The 17256-nt window shown below is 46.7% G+C and overlaps 1 protein-coding gene across 1 annotated transcript in view; it reads left to right on the forward strand.

Annotated features, from left to right (window-relative positions):
- PTPRN2 (protein tyrosine phosphatase receptor type N2) overlaps window positions 1-17256 on the forward strand; it is a 715790-nt gene that overhangs the window by 280718 nt on the left and 417816 nt on the right. Inside the window, exons 7-8 of the mRNA XM_081800880.1 lie at window positions 13081-13287; window positions 14497-14537. Coding sequence (XP_081657006.1) covers window positions 13081-13287; window positions 14497-14537 — 248 coding nt within the window. The remainder of the gene's footprint in view (window positions 1-13080; window positions 13288-14496; window positions 14538-17256) is intronic.

Genomic DNA, 17256 nt, shown 5'->3' on the forward strand with positions numbered 1-17256 from the left:
TTACAGTACTCTGTACTATAAAAAATCCATGTATAAGTGGACCTGCACAGTCCTAAGCTGCATTGTTCAAAGGTCAACTGCGTATCTATTAAAATATATATTGTTTAATGATCTTTGCTCTTCACATAATACCATGATTAACATCCTCATGCATGAATCTTTTCAGAACATGGAACCTTGATTGTAGTTTTCCCCAGGCTCAGTGGTCACTGAGTTTTGACGAAGCCTAAAGTCACTCTTTTTCCTTTTTTTAATAGACTATTTTTACAACAGTTTTAGGTTCACAGAAAAATTAAGTGGAATGTATAGAGATTTCCTATATACCTTTTGCCCTCACACATGCAGAGACTCCCCCATAAACAATATCCCCCACCAGAGTGTTAAATTTGTTACAACTGAAGAGCCTGCACTGACAGATCATTATCACTATAGTTTAGGGTTTAGTTAGGGTTCATTCTTGGTATTTTACATTCTGTGGGTTTGGACAAATGTACACTGACATGTATTTATCATGATAGGATCATACAAAGTAGTTTCACTGCTCTAAAAGTCCTTTGTGCTCCCCCTGTTCATCCCTCCCCCTCCCAATCCTCAACCACTGATCTTTTCTGTCTCCATAGTTTTGCCTTGTCCAGAATGTCTTAGAACTGGAATCACACAGTGTGCAGTCTTTTCAGATTGGCTTCTTTCACTTAGTAATATGCATTTAAGGTGCTTCCATGTATTTTCATGGCTTGACAGCTCATTTCTTTTTAGCACTGAATAATATTCCATCATCTGGATGTACAAGAGTTTAATTTATCCATTAACCTACTGAAGGACATCTTGGTTGCCTCCAAATTTTGGCAGTTATGAAGAAAGCTGCTATAATATAAACATCCATGTTCAGGTGTTTGTATGGACATAAGTTTTCAGCTCCCTGGGGTAAATGCTAAGGAGTGTGGTTGCTGGATCTAGGAGTTTTATATTTTTGTGTTGTACAGTTAGGCTTTGATACATTTTGAGTTAATTTTTGTGAAGCATGAAGGTCTGTGTCTAGATTTACTTTTTTGCATGTGGATGTCCAGTTGTTCCAGCAACATTTGCTGAAAAGACTGTCTTTGCTCCATTTTATTGCCTTTGCTACTTTGTCAAAGATCAGTTGACTATTCTTATGTGGATCTGTTTTTGGGCTCTCCAGATCTCTATGTCTGTTCATTTACCAGTACCATACTGTTTTGATTTCTCTAGCTTTATAGTAACTCTTGAAATCGAGTAGTGTCAGTCCTCCAACCTTTTTCTTCTCTTTCAATATTGGATTGGCTATTCTGGGTCTTTTGCTTCTCCATATAAACTTTAGGATCAGTTTGTCAATATCCACAAAATAACTTGCTGGGATTTTGATTGAGATTGCATTCAATTATAGATCAAGTTGGGAAGAACTGATATCTTAACAATTTTGAGTTTTCCTATCCATGAACATGGAATATCTCTCCATTTATTGAGTTCTTTGATTTCTCTTGTCAGAGTTTTGTAGTTTTCTTCATGTAGATCTTGTAAATGTTTTGGCTGAAGTCCTTCTTTAAACTCAAGTCTCAATGATGACAAGTAAATAATTATGGAAACCACCTGAGGGGATGATGCATCATACACAATTTTCTAGATAGTTAACTAGAGCTAATGACAAATAATATGCAGTATGCCACCGGTAGAAGCTCCCAATCTAATTCTTGCTCACTGATAACATTCAAAACCAAACCAAACAGGAAACAAAACGTCTAACCAATCTGTTGGAATTTTTTATCATCTTGACTCCACACCTTGTGGAGCCTGGAGTAGGAAGTAGGAGAATTTAATTCATATTATTGCTCTGCTAACTTTTGGCCTAGGTATTTCATATGCCAGTTTCTTCCCCAACACACCTTGTTGTTTTTCCTATTCAAGTATCTTACTCTATTATAGGTTGAATGGCCAAGGTAATGAGTATTCTCCACACACCCCTCCCCCACCATCTGTACTAAAATGGATTCTGTTGTACTGATATGGAATGTTTACTAGGGTGGAAGTCTAAAGCACTTTCTTTAACTACTGGCTGTGCAGTTTTCTAACTATGTGAATCTTAGCAAGTTTACCCATGAATTCACTCATTTGCAGAACACCTACTGAGCACCAGCCAGTTATATAGCCTTTCTTATTCTCTTCCCTCGTTCACGATAAGAGTGTTGTGATAAGTGTGTTTTGGGCCTCTTCCTGTTCGAACTTCCCATGGTTATGAAGTCCTGCGTTTGCCAGCTATGTTGTTTACTTTCCCATTTATGCTGATGGTGGGAGTCCCAGCCCAAAAACTCATATGGAGCAAAGAGCATACCCTGCTTCCCCCAATCTCAGGAGGGCACTGAGCCAGGACTTTTCATGGTGACCATGATAGATTATAATATTGAAAAACCAGATTCAACTGCTTCTATTGTCCTGGAGAACATATGCCCACATTTTGGGGTCATTTTCACTTGAAAGGAAGCATTGCTGCCTTTTTCATTTTTGAAAAAAGTCCATTCACATTTGAGTGAAGGCCAGTGTTGCACTAAACACTTTTGGTTAAAAAAAAAAAAAAAAAAACAGGGCCAAATTGAGCACTTAGTCACTGGAGTAAAGAGGCTGCCTCTCAGAGCCTGCCCCATGAGGAACTGTCAATAAATTCTTCATCCTGGCTTCATGCCCTTCCCTGGGGTATATGAGCACCTTCTAGAACATGAGAAAGAAGACACTTGTGTTATCAAGATACCTCTCCTTTCAGTGAAATTTAGTCCCACATTGGTATAAAATGCTTAAAGCCTTTATTGTAGCTCATCACCATGCTGTGGGCTCAGCAAGTAGTCTGCTCTTTCCCAGGGTGAAGGAGAAGCAGGAGCAGGACAGGGGAGTCTCTGGGTATCAGTCTGTGGCTTACACAGCAGGAAAATGACTCCTCTTGTTTTGCCTTCTGATCTCACCCCACCTGCCCAGCGTCCCTGAAGTAGATGCACCTGAATGTGTTGCTCAGCTGTGCAGGGAAAGCAGCTGTATGTGATCAGGGAGCCTAACTCTGCATTGCCCCAGTCCCATGCCTTCCTCCTTGCCTTGGAGACCACTTTCCTTGACTTCTGCCCCAGCAAAGAGTCACTGTTCAGATTTGAAAGGAACCTGGGGAGTCATGCAGTCTGCCCCCACATGACAAGTATCTTTAACAGCATCTCTGGCAGATGAACTTTCAGCCTTCCCTTAAGTACCTGTGACCTCATTGCTTCCCTGGGAGGTCCATTCCATAAGAAGCCTGATGTGTTTTCTAGAAAGTTTTTTACATAGAGTAGTAATGAGTTGAAATTTGCCTCTTTTAGATGGAGAGTGGGTAGGGCACCTAAAGATAACTTACTGCAACCATTATTACTATCACTTTCCACCAGGAAGGCCTCCTGGAACAACACAGAACAAGCACACTCTCCTTGCTGCCTGCCACCCTCACGTATAATGTCATCTTCCTGCCACATTTCCACCTTGAAAATTCTGGGTTAGTGGAGACCACTGATTCTGGTAATTTTTGCCTTCCAAAGGCATAGAGTGGGTCTCGGGAAAGAGCTGAAGGGTCAGAGGCCTCTTTCCTGTGAGATGTGAGGATATCTGTGGCCCCCACAGAGTGGAGCTGGGGTCTTGAGTTCCCAGGGCACTGTGGACAGTGATTGGTTTGGATGTGAGTGTAAGTGGAGTTCTTAGCTACAGGTAAGTATTGACCATGCACACCTGGTCTTCCACCAGATAGAACTTGGCTACTAAGAGGGAGTTCGAAAACTCTTGCCATTCAGAGGGTATTTCTACGACTGGGATCCAAATGCTCTGCTGGTTTAGCCTATTTGGTGAATGTAGAAGAAATTCAGTTACTATTCTTGGCCATCTCTGGAAAGTTTTATATTCTAGTCTGACATTTGCCATCTGGCACATGTCCAGGCCACCTCTCCTTGTCATAAGTTGGTCAGTTAACATTTTGAGTATGAAGATTCATGTTAATGGGAATTTCAATGAAGCATCCTTTTGAAAGCAATCTGTCAACCCCACCACCAACTGAAGTGACAAAATTAATGCCAAACCTAATTTCATTTTTTTTTTTTTTGTTCTTTGTCTCAGTATTACATGTACTAGAGAGACTGGGTGATGACAATGATGATGGTGCTGGTGGTGATGGTGCTGGTGTTGATGATGGTGATAATTATGGTGATGATGGTGGTGATGGTGATGATGGTGATGGTGATGGTGATGATGGTGATGATGATGGTGATGATGGTGATGATGGTGATGATGATGATGTGGTGATGGTGGTGATGGTCATGATGGTGATGGTGATGGTGATGATGGTGATGATGATGATGTGGTGATGGTGGTGGTGATGATGGTGATGATGATGATGTGGTGATGGTGGTGATGGTCATGATGGTGATGGTGATGGTGATGATGGTGATGATGGTTGTGATGATGGTGATGGTGGTGGTGGTGGTGGTGAGGATCATGATGATCGTGATGACAGTAGTAATGATGATGATGGTAGAGATGATGATGATGATGATGTGTGTTTGGACATGGCTAAATTGTGTGCTTTCATATATGCATTGTGATAAAGACATTTAAGAGCAAAAGCTGTTATACATGAACCACATCATCCTTGTTAAAGCAGTTTTGTAGTGAGGTTATCTGCACATTGCTTATTCTCTAAAGCTTATAACATTTTGTCTGGGGGACCCTATTAAGACATATAATTTCTGTAGGTCAGGCTTGCAGCAGTTGTGCTTGTGAGTTGATCTTCTCCAGGCCTTACATATTTGATGTCCTGACATTTGTGTAATTGCTCTGCTAGAGCCCACTTGGAGCATTGAAAGCTACTTAAAATGTCATTATAAGCTGCCCGGGTCTCAGAATTATATGGTGCAGTTGATGGAACAAAAGAATGTTCCACTTTGATGCACGTGGTATTTGATTGTGCTCTGTGCCGTGGTGCCTCTTCAATCCACCAGGGCTAGCTGGACTTTTTAAAAAGGATCTCTTGATTTATGTTCATCTTCACATGATTGACAGTGAGTGCCTTTGAGATAACTCAGTGTGGTTTACAGTGGTGGCATGGGAGATGATTTCTGACATGTGTTAATTGTTCTCATCGTAAGCTAGTTAGCCGCTTTGAAACTACCATTGCATACTGAAGGTTTGTTGTTGTGAAAATAATTTTTTTAAAGTTATTTTTTACTAATGAAACCTGAAAAGTTTCTTTTTTGGATGAGAGGAGACAATTTTAGGAATTATATTTTATTATTCCATTTTGAAGGTAGATATTTCTTACTATAGGCATTCTAAGAGACCCACGGAAAGTCTCCTCTGTTCTCTGATCTTTATCTTAAAGAACATGAGTTTTATCCTGTGGTGATCTATTCCTGTTCTTCTCCAGATAATGAGAATAGACTGAAGGAAGCTGAATAAAAAAGATGTACGGTAACCATAAGAATTTCTCTGAGTTCTTAGATGTTGGAACAGATTATTAGAAGAGGGGCACAATTTCACATTCACTGTATTGATTATTAGAGATGTGGTGGATAATCTACACACTTTGTTTTCAGAGTAAACCTTTCAAGTGGAAATTATTGGCTTTCTACCTCCCTCATCTTCCATACACTGGGTTATTTATCCATAGCCCCTATCAGCACCAGACATTCTATGTATTTGTGTTTTCAATTGCTTATTTTCTCTCTCTTCTGATATGGATGAATGTTTCGTGAAAGCCAGGGCTTTGTTAACTGCGTTATTCCTGCACCTGGAAAGTAGCTGTGCATAGAAATTGTGCAAGGAAGGAAGGAAAGAATGGGGTGGGAGTGGGAGGAAAGAGAGGATCTCCTGAACTCTTCTGTTTAAATTCAAGAGCCTCTGGGAGGCATAAATCACTCACTGATTATCAATCACTTTAACAAGACCTGGAATGAGTCACTCATACTGTGAGCAACACAGAGAGGCTGCCTAAAGAGCAGCCTGGGTGGGGGTATGTGGGGGCAAAAGGGAGGGGCATTTGGACATGTGGGGACAGGACTAGACCCCAGACTCCTACACAGAAGATGGCACAAGGCAGTGAGGGATACAAACATTGCCATACACAGGCAGGGACATGAGAATCTAGCCTGCTTCACAGCTTCATCCAAGGCCAATTTGCTGCAAACCAGGATCTGAATAACCACTGTGATAGTTCTTGTGGCCCTTTACATTGTAGTTTCAGCACAATAATCCCATCAGGTTGCATTCCTATGTCTGGAGACTGTGGGAGGCTGGGAGACTGGGGCTCTGAGAGGAAACGTTCTGCCGAGGTAGACAGTAAACCTTGACTCAGAGGCTTAACTTAGTCTGAAATGTTGTCCCAGGGGAGGTAAGTGACATCCTCTGCCCACTGAGTGGGGTGGGGCAGGGATTCCACGTGGTGGAGCCCCGTTAGGATGGACACCTTAGCTCTGCAAGAGAGGGTGGTCTGACAGAGACTGGGAGCAAAGGTGCTTAGGAATGGAATGTTTTTGTCCAGTGATTTTTCTAGTGAAGTTTGCATTCACCGGAAACATATTTTTGATTCAACACTTGTTAAACATTCCCTGCCTTGGCAAACGTCTGGGGGCCCTCTGGCCCCCCAAGGGGACCATGCATTAGCACCATGCTGTGACAGGCCTTGGCCACCTGCAGCAGGGCCTCTACTTTTAGGTGCTTGCCTTTTCTCACCTTCTACGCCATCGTTGCAATAATGCAGGCCACTTGAAGTGGGTGTGTTTATACTGCTAGAGATGAAATAAACAGCAAAGACTTGCCTTTACTTTTTAGTCTAGGTTATTTTTTCGTGTATTTTATTGATTTTCTATTTGAAATATATTCCTGAAATTTTTAATGAAAAAGTTTTGCTCAGGGTAATTCAGATCCCAAAATTATACAGTTAGATTTTTTTAAAGATATAATTTGGGTTTATCTTTTTAAAAAAATCAGTAAATTAATTGGGTTGCCTTTATTAGAAATTTATAAACAATAAGAATTTTAAAAACTTTTTTAACAAAAGTTAAGTTTTATATTTTTATATTTTAAAAGTTTTATGAGTGACATTTGTCAGATCTAAGTTTATCAACGTAATTGTTAATTTCTCAGGGTAAAATGTAGGGAGTAATTTACAAGTAGATTTAACGTTTGGAGGTTGGTTGAATTTCAGGAAAGACATTTGCCTACAAATAGGGTAATAAGTGACAGTTTGAAAAGCATGTCAGCTCAAATACTTGTCTGTTTTAGGAGGAAAATGAAATGACTTCTTGAGTTGTGCTGTCATTTGATGTTCTTGCAGGTTTTTTATGGTTGGTCTGTCCCATATGTTGAGTTTGCTTAATACTATCCAGTAGTCAAGTCTCTCTGGCTTCTAAAACATTTTGATATGTATGTGTGAATTCTACTGTAGCTCTGCCTCAAACCATGCCTTTAATTCTCTATCCTTTCTAATAGTGATTCCTATTTCTAGGTTCTGAACACAGTGAGTACCCAGTACCAGTTAGTGAGGTGAATAGGTGAATGGATGGGTGAATGGGAGAGTGGGTGGGTGGATGGATGGATGGATGGGTGGTTGGATGGATGGATGATGGATGAGTGGGTGGATGGATGGATAATGGTTGGATGGGTGGATGAGTGGATGGATGGGGTGGGACGGGTGGATGGATAGGTGGGTAGATGCATGGATGGATAGATGGGTGAGTAGATGGCTGGATGAATGGGTAGGTGGGTGGATGTGTGGATGGATGGATGGGTGGATGGATGGATGGATGATGGATGGGTGGGTGAGTAGATGGATGGATGGGTGGATGGATGGATGGGTGGGTGGATGGATGGTTGGATTATGGATGCGTAGATGGGTGGACGGATGGATGGGTGGGTGGATGGATGGATGGATGGGTAGATGGGTGGGTGGGTGGATGGGCAGGTGGATGTATGGGTGGGTGGATGGAGCCTGAGGCCTGACTTTAATAACCAAGGTTAACATTTCTTTAAAATGAGGCTTAATACTCTGGCAAAGAACCATCTCAGAAAGCATAATCTTAAATTGAATGTTGAACAAACTGGGAGGCAGTAGTCACCTGGCACAACTAAGCATCCTGACGGACAGGTGGCATGTTCTCTGCTCTTTGCTTACGGATTACGCTGAACTATAGCCAGAACTCACCATGGAAATCCAAGCCTGTGTATTTACGGTGGACTGTAAGGGATGAAAAACGATGGAGGGTAAATGATTGCTGACCATCACCTCATCATCATGATAATAGTCACAGTTGTTAAGCACTTACGGTATGCCTGCCACTGGATAAGTGATTCACATGCCTGTCTCACTTGTCCCCATGACACATAAGGGAATTGAGCACCAGTGAGATTAAGGGGCTTGCCCAAGACCACACACCGGCAGTATTAGTGGGGAGATGAATCCATAACTGTGTGGGCCCCAGGTGTGTGCTTGCAGCCCCTTCAACCCTCGGCTTCCTGAAGCAACGTTTGGGATGCAACGTGGTGCTCTTTCTCCTAAGTGGCAGCAGGGCATGCCCCGCTGGAAAGAAGTCAACTTTTCTTCATGCGAATTCAGCTTGCCAGCTCGACTGACACAGCAACTGATGAGAATCTTAAATGTGTCCTTAGAAACCAAAGTCTCAGCCACAACGATAGCCAATAAAGGAGAAAGCCCCTGTAGATTCTAGCATCATCTGGCTTGAGAAAGTGGACAAGAAGCCACTGCCCACAGCAGTGGGGTTCATGGCTGATGCCAGGCAATGCCTACGCTAACGGGTCTGCACAGAGAGCAGACACGGCCTGGCACCGTCCTCCTGTCTGCCTCATTGGGTGAGGTCTCTGCTCACTGTTTCCTCCCTTTGGGCCAGCCGCTGTCCCACCGGTCCCGCAACACCTTGTTCCTTGTGTCCCTCTGTCCTTGTGTCGCATGGATGGTCAGGTCTGCATGTGGTGAGTGGGGGGGCTGTTTTGTGACGCGATTTCTGTTGGGATTGTTTCTCTTTGTCACTGTGATGAAAGGGAAGACTTGCTGGAGTGGACTTGGCAAGCGCGGGTCACTGTGGACTTTTTCTGAAAGGGCCTTTTCAGAGCAGATGCTCCGCGTCGGTATTGGTGTGAGGGCAGGGGGCCCTGCCCTGTCAAGAGGAGGAAGGCTTGGCATGCCTCTGGGGCGTTTCCTGTACACCTTCTTTCCCGGGGTGCAGCGGGCACTCCGAATCGGAAGCCCCCAGTGCCATCTGTTTCCTGAGAGGAATGAGAGCTTTGTGGTCAGCGTGGGGTCCATGGGAGTGGCTGGTGACACAAGACCTTGCTAAGATAAGCATCAGAAGAGAAGGGTGTTTGGTGGGAATCAAAACGAAAAGCTGTACTCAGCTTGCTGCTCGCTGACTCAGTTACAGGTTCGGGACAGTTCCTTCTGCCTCTGAAAGCTGCAGTGAACAGTACATTTCTTCAGAACAGCCCAGTCGCTGCGACAGGTGTGCATCTGCAATCCCAGAGCGCATCTTTATCTTTCCCGTGAAACAGCCCGTACCTTCTGTCAGCCCAGCATCAGCTGCTGTTTGTGTGGGATTGCTCAAGTCTTCAGCTTCCTGTCACTTCTGCATCGGGCAAGCTTTTCTGTATTTTTAGGTATGTTTTGTTTATAAGGAAGTGAAATTAGTGCTGGAAGTTGTTCCTGAAGTCAAGCATTCAGTCACTGAACATTTGGGACTGTGAGAGGCTCTGGGGACAGAGGGGAGACAGCCACAGAACAGGCTTCGGTCTGCATTCCCTGTGGCAGCAAGTGGTTTCAGATGCAGGCTTTGTTCTTAGTCCGGTTTGGCCAGACTGCTGAAGATAGTTCCCGGGAGGAGACCACGCCCAGGGCCAGACAGGGAAGCACCGGGTTGGTGGTGAGGCGGACAGAGGGGACCCTTCAGGAAGGAGCAGGTGAGGCGGGCCCAGCGGGCGAGGGGCTAGTGAGCGGGCATAATTCCAGCGGCTCTGGGGCAAGGCCCTGGGACGATTAGGGCCGGCGGATGGTGGCCTGCCGTGTGGGGGCCCGGTAGAAGCTGTGACAAGTGGTGGGCTCTGGATTGGTTGGCTGGCATGTGAAAAGCAGCGTTTGCTGTGTCTAGGATGTGGGTACTCCTGGGAAGCTCAGTGTCCCCAGGGTCAGTGAGGCCACACGTCGGAGCATGAGGAACAGCTGGTTGATAGAGAAGCCGAGGCCGGGTGGTGCAGGGACGTCACCGCCCTGTGTTGGTGCTGTCAGGCTTCAGTGTCGGCCTCACCGGGGCTTTGCTGCTGCCGCAGGACCGTAAGGTCCGGTCCTGACCACGAGGGTCGATGGCGTATGCCACACGCTCAGTGTCCCCCCCACTTTCAAGGACCCCATCTGACGATCGTGCCAATTCCACCTCCAGCTGTGTTTCCAGAACAAGTACCATGGAGACTCCAAGGGTTGTCGATCCACAAGGGACCTCGGTCGTCAACAGGAAGTCTTGAGTAAAGATTGACAGAAAGTGTCTTCACGCAGCAAAATCAGAATTACGGCAGCGAGGGCGCCTGGGTGGCTCAGTCGTTAAGCGTCTGCCTTCGGCTCAGGTCATGATCCCGGGGTCCTGGGATCGAGCCCCGCATCAGGCTCCCTGCTCAGTGGGAAGCCTGCTTCCCCTCTCACGCTCCCCCTGCTTGTGTTCCTGCTCTCGCTATCTCTCTCTCTGTCAAATAAATAAAATCTTTAAAAAAAAAAAAAAGAATTACGGCAGCGACTCTTCCCTGGCAAGGAGGAGACTGTGGGAGAGCATGGGGCGTGGCACACAATGTTCAGAAATGAGTTTCCTTAGGACAGTGGAGCAAGACTCCCCTGAAAGAGCGAGCTTTGGTGGACAGGTGAGCGTGACTGTACGTTTTCTTCCACTCGAGGAATTCACAGGAGGCTCGACCTGCTTCTCTTTGAAAAGTCAGTAAGTCTGGATCGCTCCGAACTCTCCCGTCAGGCTTTTATTATGAACAAAGCTCGCTTTGACCAGGCGAGGCTGTCCTGCTCCGTCAGCATGACTCAGAGGTGGAGCCCGGTGGTGGGTGCGCTGTGCACAGTGTACCGGGGGCTTCCGCACGTAGCTTTCCAGCCGCAGCCACATGGCACAGACATTACTACCTCAGACGAGTGGTAAGTTTGGTGAAGCTGTTTCGGGGAGTCTGGGCCTTCCCCTGCTGGGTCCTGGCTGACAGCACGGAGCGGCTTGACCCGCTCTCTCTGTGCACCTGCGTAGGGCCTGCTGAATCGTGAGTGTTGAGAGCTTCTCGTGCCTGTTGGTGAGCAAGAGCTCCCAAAGATGGAGATGTTAAAAAATGTGAAGAGCCCAAATTTCTTAATTTGCAAGAAGCAGAAAATAATCCCCCTCCCCCACTCAGCTCAAGGCTTGCCTGAGTGAGGCCGTGGGCAGAGTGTGAACTCTCACTGGTCCAGGTCTCAGGGAGCAGTCACGAGGATACCCACCTTGCATAAACCTCCACTTAGGAACCAGACACCTTCGATACCCAGGAAAAAGAAGTCGGGGCACCCTCCACGTCAGCAACAAGACTCCATCAAACATTCCTGTTGCTGAGAGAGATCTATTTGTCATGAGATGCATGGACGCCAAGTATACAAGTGAGTGTGGACGTGTGTGTACACGTAACTGACACGCCATTGGACATCCCCGTCACCCCAGGCCGGGTCCCAGCACTAAGTCTACTTGGAGTGATCTGCACACACCTCACGTAAAATGCAGATAAACCCTCCAGCCCATGCTGGTGACCCTCCCGTGCCGGCCGTTTACCTCGACATGCATTAAACGCGGTGACTTCTTCCCGTCGAACGGTCAGCTGCCCTTTAGCGGCACTAAGAGGAGGAGAGAGACCGTTGTCCGGGTGCACCCACACAGTCACCCTCTGGGAGCTTTTCAGCACTTCCTACAGCCTGTGTTTCCAGCCGGTGTCACCCTCCCGGCGTGTCTTACGCGGGTCCGCTGGCTGCCGATGAGCTTAGCCCCCTTTATAATACGGACATGTCTTTCCCTCACCTTCAGGCTAGAAGGATGTTTTCACTGGACGTAGACTTCCAAATTAAATGTTTTTTCTTTTAACACTTCACATATGTCATTCATATGTGTGTTATCAAATCGATAATTACAAATTCTGTCAAAGACCTCATTCTCAGAAGACACGCGGTGAGTCCCGTGCCCTCTTCTGCTTGAGGTCAGCCCACTGCCTGTGTCCGTCACGCCTCACGCGTGTCTTAGCCTCTGGCTGCGGTTAGGGGTCTGCGTTACCTTCACCTTCCTAAGAGATGGCACTGCGTGGTTCTCTTTGTGTTTGTTCTTCTTGGGGTTTGGTGCCTTGACTTTTCGAAGTTAATGCAATTTGGGGGAATTTCTGGAGGTTTTTTTGTTTCCCTTTAGTTTTTTGGTCCCATTCTCTCTTCCTTTTCCTTCTTGCTCTCCACTTGGAGTCTGTTATGCCTGGGGTGGTTCTGCAGGTTACCGAGTTTCTGCTCAGTCCATCTCAAATCTTTTTAAAAATTTTTTTATAAAGATTTCATTTATTTGAGAGAGAGAGAGAGAGAAAGCACAAGTGGGGGTAGGAGCAGAGGGAGAAGCAGGCTTCCCGCCGAGCAGGGAGCCCGATGTGGGGCTCGATCCCAGGACCCTGAGATCATGACCTGAGCTGAAGGCAGACACCCAACTGACTAAGCCACCCAGGGGCCCCCTTTTCACCTGTTCTTAAGATAATAATAGTTTCTGTTATCTATCTTGAAATTCACTAACCCATTGCTCTCCATTGCCCAATCTGCTGCCAGGCTCATCCAGTAAGTTTTTAAATTACAAATGTTGTGCTCTTCATTTACTGAACTTCTGCTGCTCCTCATTAAATCCCATTTCTCTGCTGAGCTTCTGGGTGCCCACGGTGCCCCTGTTTGGGATCGCTCGTTTACCTCCTCGTTCCAGTGCTGACTGCTCCTCCTTGGTGTCCTCTGTGCTTGCCTTTGTGTGTGCACCCCAGAAGCACTTATCCGGAGTCTCCTGAAGGACCTGGGAAAGCAGCCTGTGGAGGGTCTGAGCCCCCTGGGCCTCGGCGAGATGGCCCACGTGATTGCTACCTCCGTGCGGGGTGTGGATGCAGAAGGGGAGCTTCAAGGAGCCGAGAAAGGAGCCGCAGGAAAGCCACGAGAGGCCAATGCTGGCAAGCAGGGTGGAGACGGCACGGCAGGTGAGCCTCCCAGCCCCGGGGTCACGTACGTGTGGGGCTCGTGGGGCGTGAAGAGGCTGCAGCTGTGCAGAGGCCCGGCTCAGCAGGCTGTTAAACGTTCCTTCTGCTGAGGAGACGCGGATTTGTAGGAACGGTTTTTGTCTGTTTGAACTTTTGCCTCTAAAAGCCTTCTTCACAGGCTGAGCCTACCAGAGCAATTATGTTGAAAGGCAAATTGCTCTTTGTGCTGAGGTTCGGAGTTAGAAAAAAACAAGAGTGATAGAAAGTGTTTTTGTTTGGATTGTGCAAGTGAATGGAGTCAAATATTTGAATAATACAGTGAAAAGGCTTCATTCGAATGTCTGCTCGAGGCTCACATCCACCCTCTGAGGCTGCTCCAAGGAGAGAGCAGAGATTCCCCCCTACCTCCCCAGTGTGTGTGTGTGCACACGCGTGTGCATGCGTGTGCACACGCACACACAGCAGCTTCCCTGATGAACGGCCTTATCTGTGCCTGATTGCTTCTCAGAGTCGCTGCAACCGCATGAAAGCATCTAATTCAGTGCCTTGCACACAGTAGGCACACAAAAAGTATGTGCCCAGAACACAAGTGAGAAGATGCGTGGGCTGGGACCGAGGCTTGCTTGGAAGCTGGAAGCAGGGCGGGATGTAGAAGAGGCTCCCAGAGCCCAGCAGGACGAGGTTTTGTGTTGGGCCATCAGTGAATGAGAAGATGGGTGCCCCCCTGAGGGTGAGGGGGTCTAGAAGGTGCCTGGGCATTTGGGCTTCCTGAGTACACGAGTTCTGCACTGTCGGGCACTGCTGGTAGGATAATTAGAAAGGCAGTGAACTCTGAGGACATCTGACCTTGAGGTGGTTTGGTGGAGACGCCTTCCTTTGTTTTTCTGTCGCCAGGACCTGCTGTCGGCACCGTGGGTTGATCTTGCTGTGAGCTAACTCTGAGCACAGCACACGGATCCCTGGGGCTGGTGATGCCGTTCATGACTGAACTCACATCTGGCTTCAGCGGGGACGCCCCTCCTCTTCCATGACGTTTACAGAACGCTAATATTGTACTATAAACAAAAAGGTTTACTTTTTAGAAGAAACTAGGCCGACATCATCCTGACTGCCTGACCTTCTGTCAAGGACTCTCTGGTGTTTTGGGTGCTGCAGCGCCTATGTTGAGGGTCTCAACGAGGGTTCTGATCGTGCTTGTGTCTTTCACAGATGACCGGGGACCGGACGGTGAAGGTGGCGTTTACAAGGAGGTACGGTGAGGCGTCTCTGCGGGTCTGGTTCCCCTTAGATCTAGAGCTGTCCCGGTCATCTTTCTGTTCATGGTTTGGGAACATAGACAAAATACAAAGGTTTGTTGGCTTGTTTGTTTTTTCAGAAAAGTTTGGAAAAACTCTGATAATCCCCAAATTGGGAAAAAGTATAAAGAGAGCATAAAAAATGGTGTATATTTAGATATATACTAATGTCTATTTTCAGATTATATAGGAATACCATTGTAGAAATATGGAAAATATGGTTAATACAAATTAAAAAATTAATATTCCTTAGAATTTTCCTACCTGGGATATGGACTGGTGTATGTCCTTGAGATCATTCTGTGTGTGATTCCCGAGGTTCATTTAGCACAGACCTTCACAGGCCCTGGGTCATTTAGACCCGCACTGTCTCATGTAGCCACTGGCCACGTTTATATTCATTAAAATTAAGTAGATAAAAATTCACTTCCTCAGTTGCAGTAGCCACATTTCAAGTTTTCCTTTGTAATACGTGGGTTGGATGGTACAGATGGAGAACGTCTCCATCATTGCTGGAGGGTCTGTTGGACAGCGCTGGTCGGGAAGGCAGTGTGGAAAAGGGCTCCGTCACAGGTAACACGCCTCACGGACTGGTTTGCTGGCTTTTCCTGTTTAAGGACCTTTGCTCATTAGTACAGATCTTAAGGATGCAGAAAATCAGTGCGTAAGCAGTGACAGTGGCATTATGTGGTTCTACAAAACCCTTTTTCTGTGGAGTGGAAAAAAGTTTTTTTGGTTAGTACTTCTCTTTCCGGATTATCTTAGTGGCTTGTGGTTCAATGCCTGTTAGCAAGTAGCAAAAGAAAACATTAACAATTCTCTTAATTGCCCGTCAGAAATGGGGGGGTACTCTGTCTCAGATGGGGAGGGAGACATGGCACTAAGAACACGTCTCAGAAAGTGGAGGGACGCCGACAGCCAGAGCCAGGGCTGTGGGGTCTCCAGGGGCACACACTCCAACCCACGTGGGTTCTCTGAAGACCCCCAGGGTTCTCATACTCCCACCTTTCCATCCTAAACAAGTTGAATTTTGATTCATTTCTCTGTTACTTGGGGTACATTTTCAAGCAATTTTTTCTTTTTTTTTTTTTTAAGATTTTATTTATTTATTTGAGAGAGACACAGCACAGAGGGAGAGTGAGAGGGAGAAGCAGGCTTCCCGTGGAGCAGGGAGCCCGATGCGGGGCTCGATCCCAGGACCCTGGGATCGTGACCTGAGCCGAAGGCAGACGCTTAACGACTGAGCCACCCAGGCGCCCCTCAAACAATTTTTTCCAAAAGGCATCTGAGTATTGTATTTTCTGAGCTCTTATTTGTTAACATCTTTTGTTTCCTCCTCTCATGGAGCACAGTTCAAGTGAAAACACCATTCTCTTTCCTTTAAAAGCCTGAGGACAGGGCTCCATCCGTACGTGGTAACTGAAATGCCATGTACTATCACCACTCGGGATCCAAATTTGAGCAAATGTTTTTATCAAGATACCATTTTCTTTAAATATTTCAAAACACACAAGGAAAAATCACATACAATTTCTAGTCAACAAGGGAATAATTATTTTCCTTTATAGTCCTTCCTTAGTTTCCTATAAATCTTGTGTTGGATACCGTGAAGTAAATCCACTCTTCGTCTTGCCATCTAGTCTAATATTGGAGATGTAATTTCATGGTGAAATGGGAAATCCCTTGCTCCTGCACGGTAGGAGGCGCCCTGGGCGTGCCCCCCCTTCTTGGGCACCAGCAGCAAGCAGGGGGAGGGACCAGGGGCTTCCCTTGGAGGCAATGCTGGGGTCTCCAGAGGCGCTGTGGCCCAGTGGCAGCCTCTCTGGCATCAGCGGGAATGGCACTCAAATTCTGGATCTGCCGTCAGTGATCTCGGGCACGTTATTAACCTCTGTAAGCCCCAGAGCCTACAGACTAGAGATAAAACTAGGACTGCACTCCCGGGTTGAGGTGGCAATTAAGTGAGAGCGCGCGCAGAGCGCTGAGCACAGTGCCTGGCAGATAATCAGTGCTGAGTGTGTAAGATAATGTTCATCTGTCGAGATGTCAATTAAGTAGCTCTGAGGGCCCTCTTGTCCAGGAGACAGGGTCAGGATGGGCAAGCCTTGGCTATGAGGACCCCAGACCCCTAGGTGCTGTGAGGCTGCAGGTGCGTGTCCCCGTGTCTGCTCACTCCTGGCCTCTCCACTTCCCTGAGGGACTGGGGGCAGGGTGAGAGCTCCTGACTCACAGGGCGTCGTGAGGACGCCGAGAGTCCGTTCAGGTCGGGCGTCTGCTACAGAGCCCTCGGGCCCTGTCAGAGCTCAGTAAATGCAAGTAGGACGGTTATCGTCAGGCACTCATTGTTTCTGGAAGGGGGTCTCAGAATCCACATAGGCTGTTATTGCTTTTGTTTTTGTTTTGTTTGTTTTTAAAGATTTTATTTATGAGAGAGTGCATGCACAAGCAGGGGGGAGGGGTAGAGGGGGAGGGAGAGAATCTCAAGCAGACTTCCTGCTGAGGACAGAGCCCGCCCCAGGGCTCGATCTCACAACCCTGAGATCATGGCCTGAGCCAAAATCAAGAGTCGGGCGCTCAACCAACTGAGCCCCCCAAGCACCCCCCACATGGGCTCTTTTTAAAAATATAGATGGGGGGGCGCATGGGTGGCTCAGTTGGTTAAGCTGCTGCCTTT

The sequence above is a fragment of the Leptonychotes weddellii genome, chromosome 12 (assembly GCF_054177405.1).
Source record: "Leptonychotes weddellii isolate Sample4059 chromosome 12, ASM5417740v2, whole genome shotgun sequence".
Taxonomy (NCBI): domain Eukaryota; kingdom Metazoa; phylum Chordata; class Mammalia; order Carnivora; family Phocidae; genus Leptonychotes; species Leptonychotes weddellii.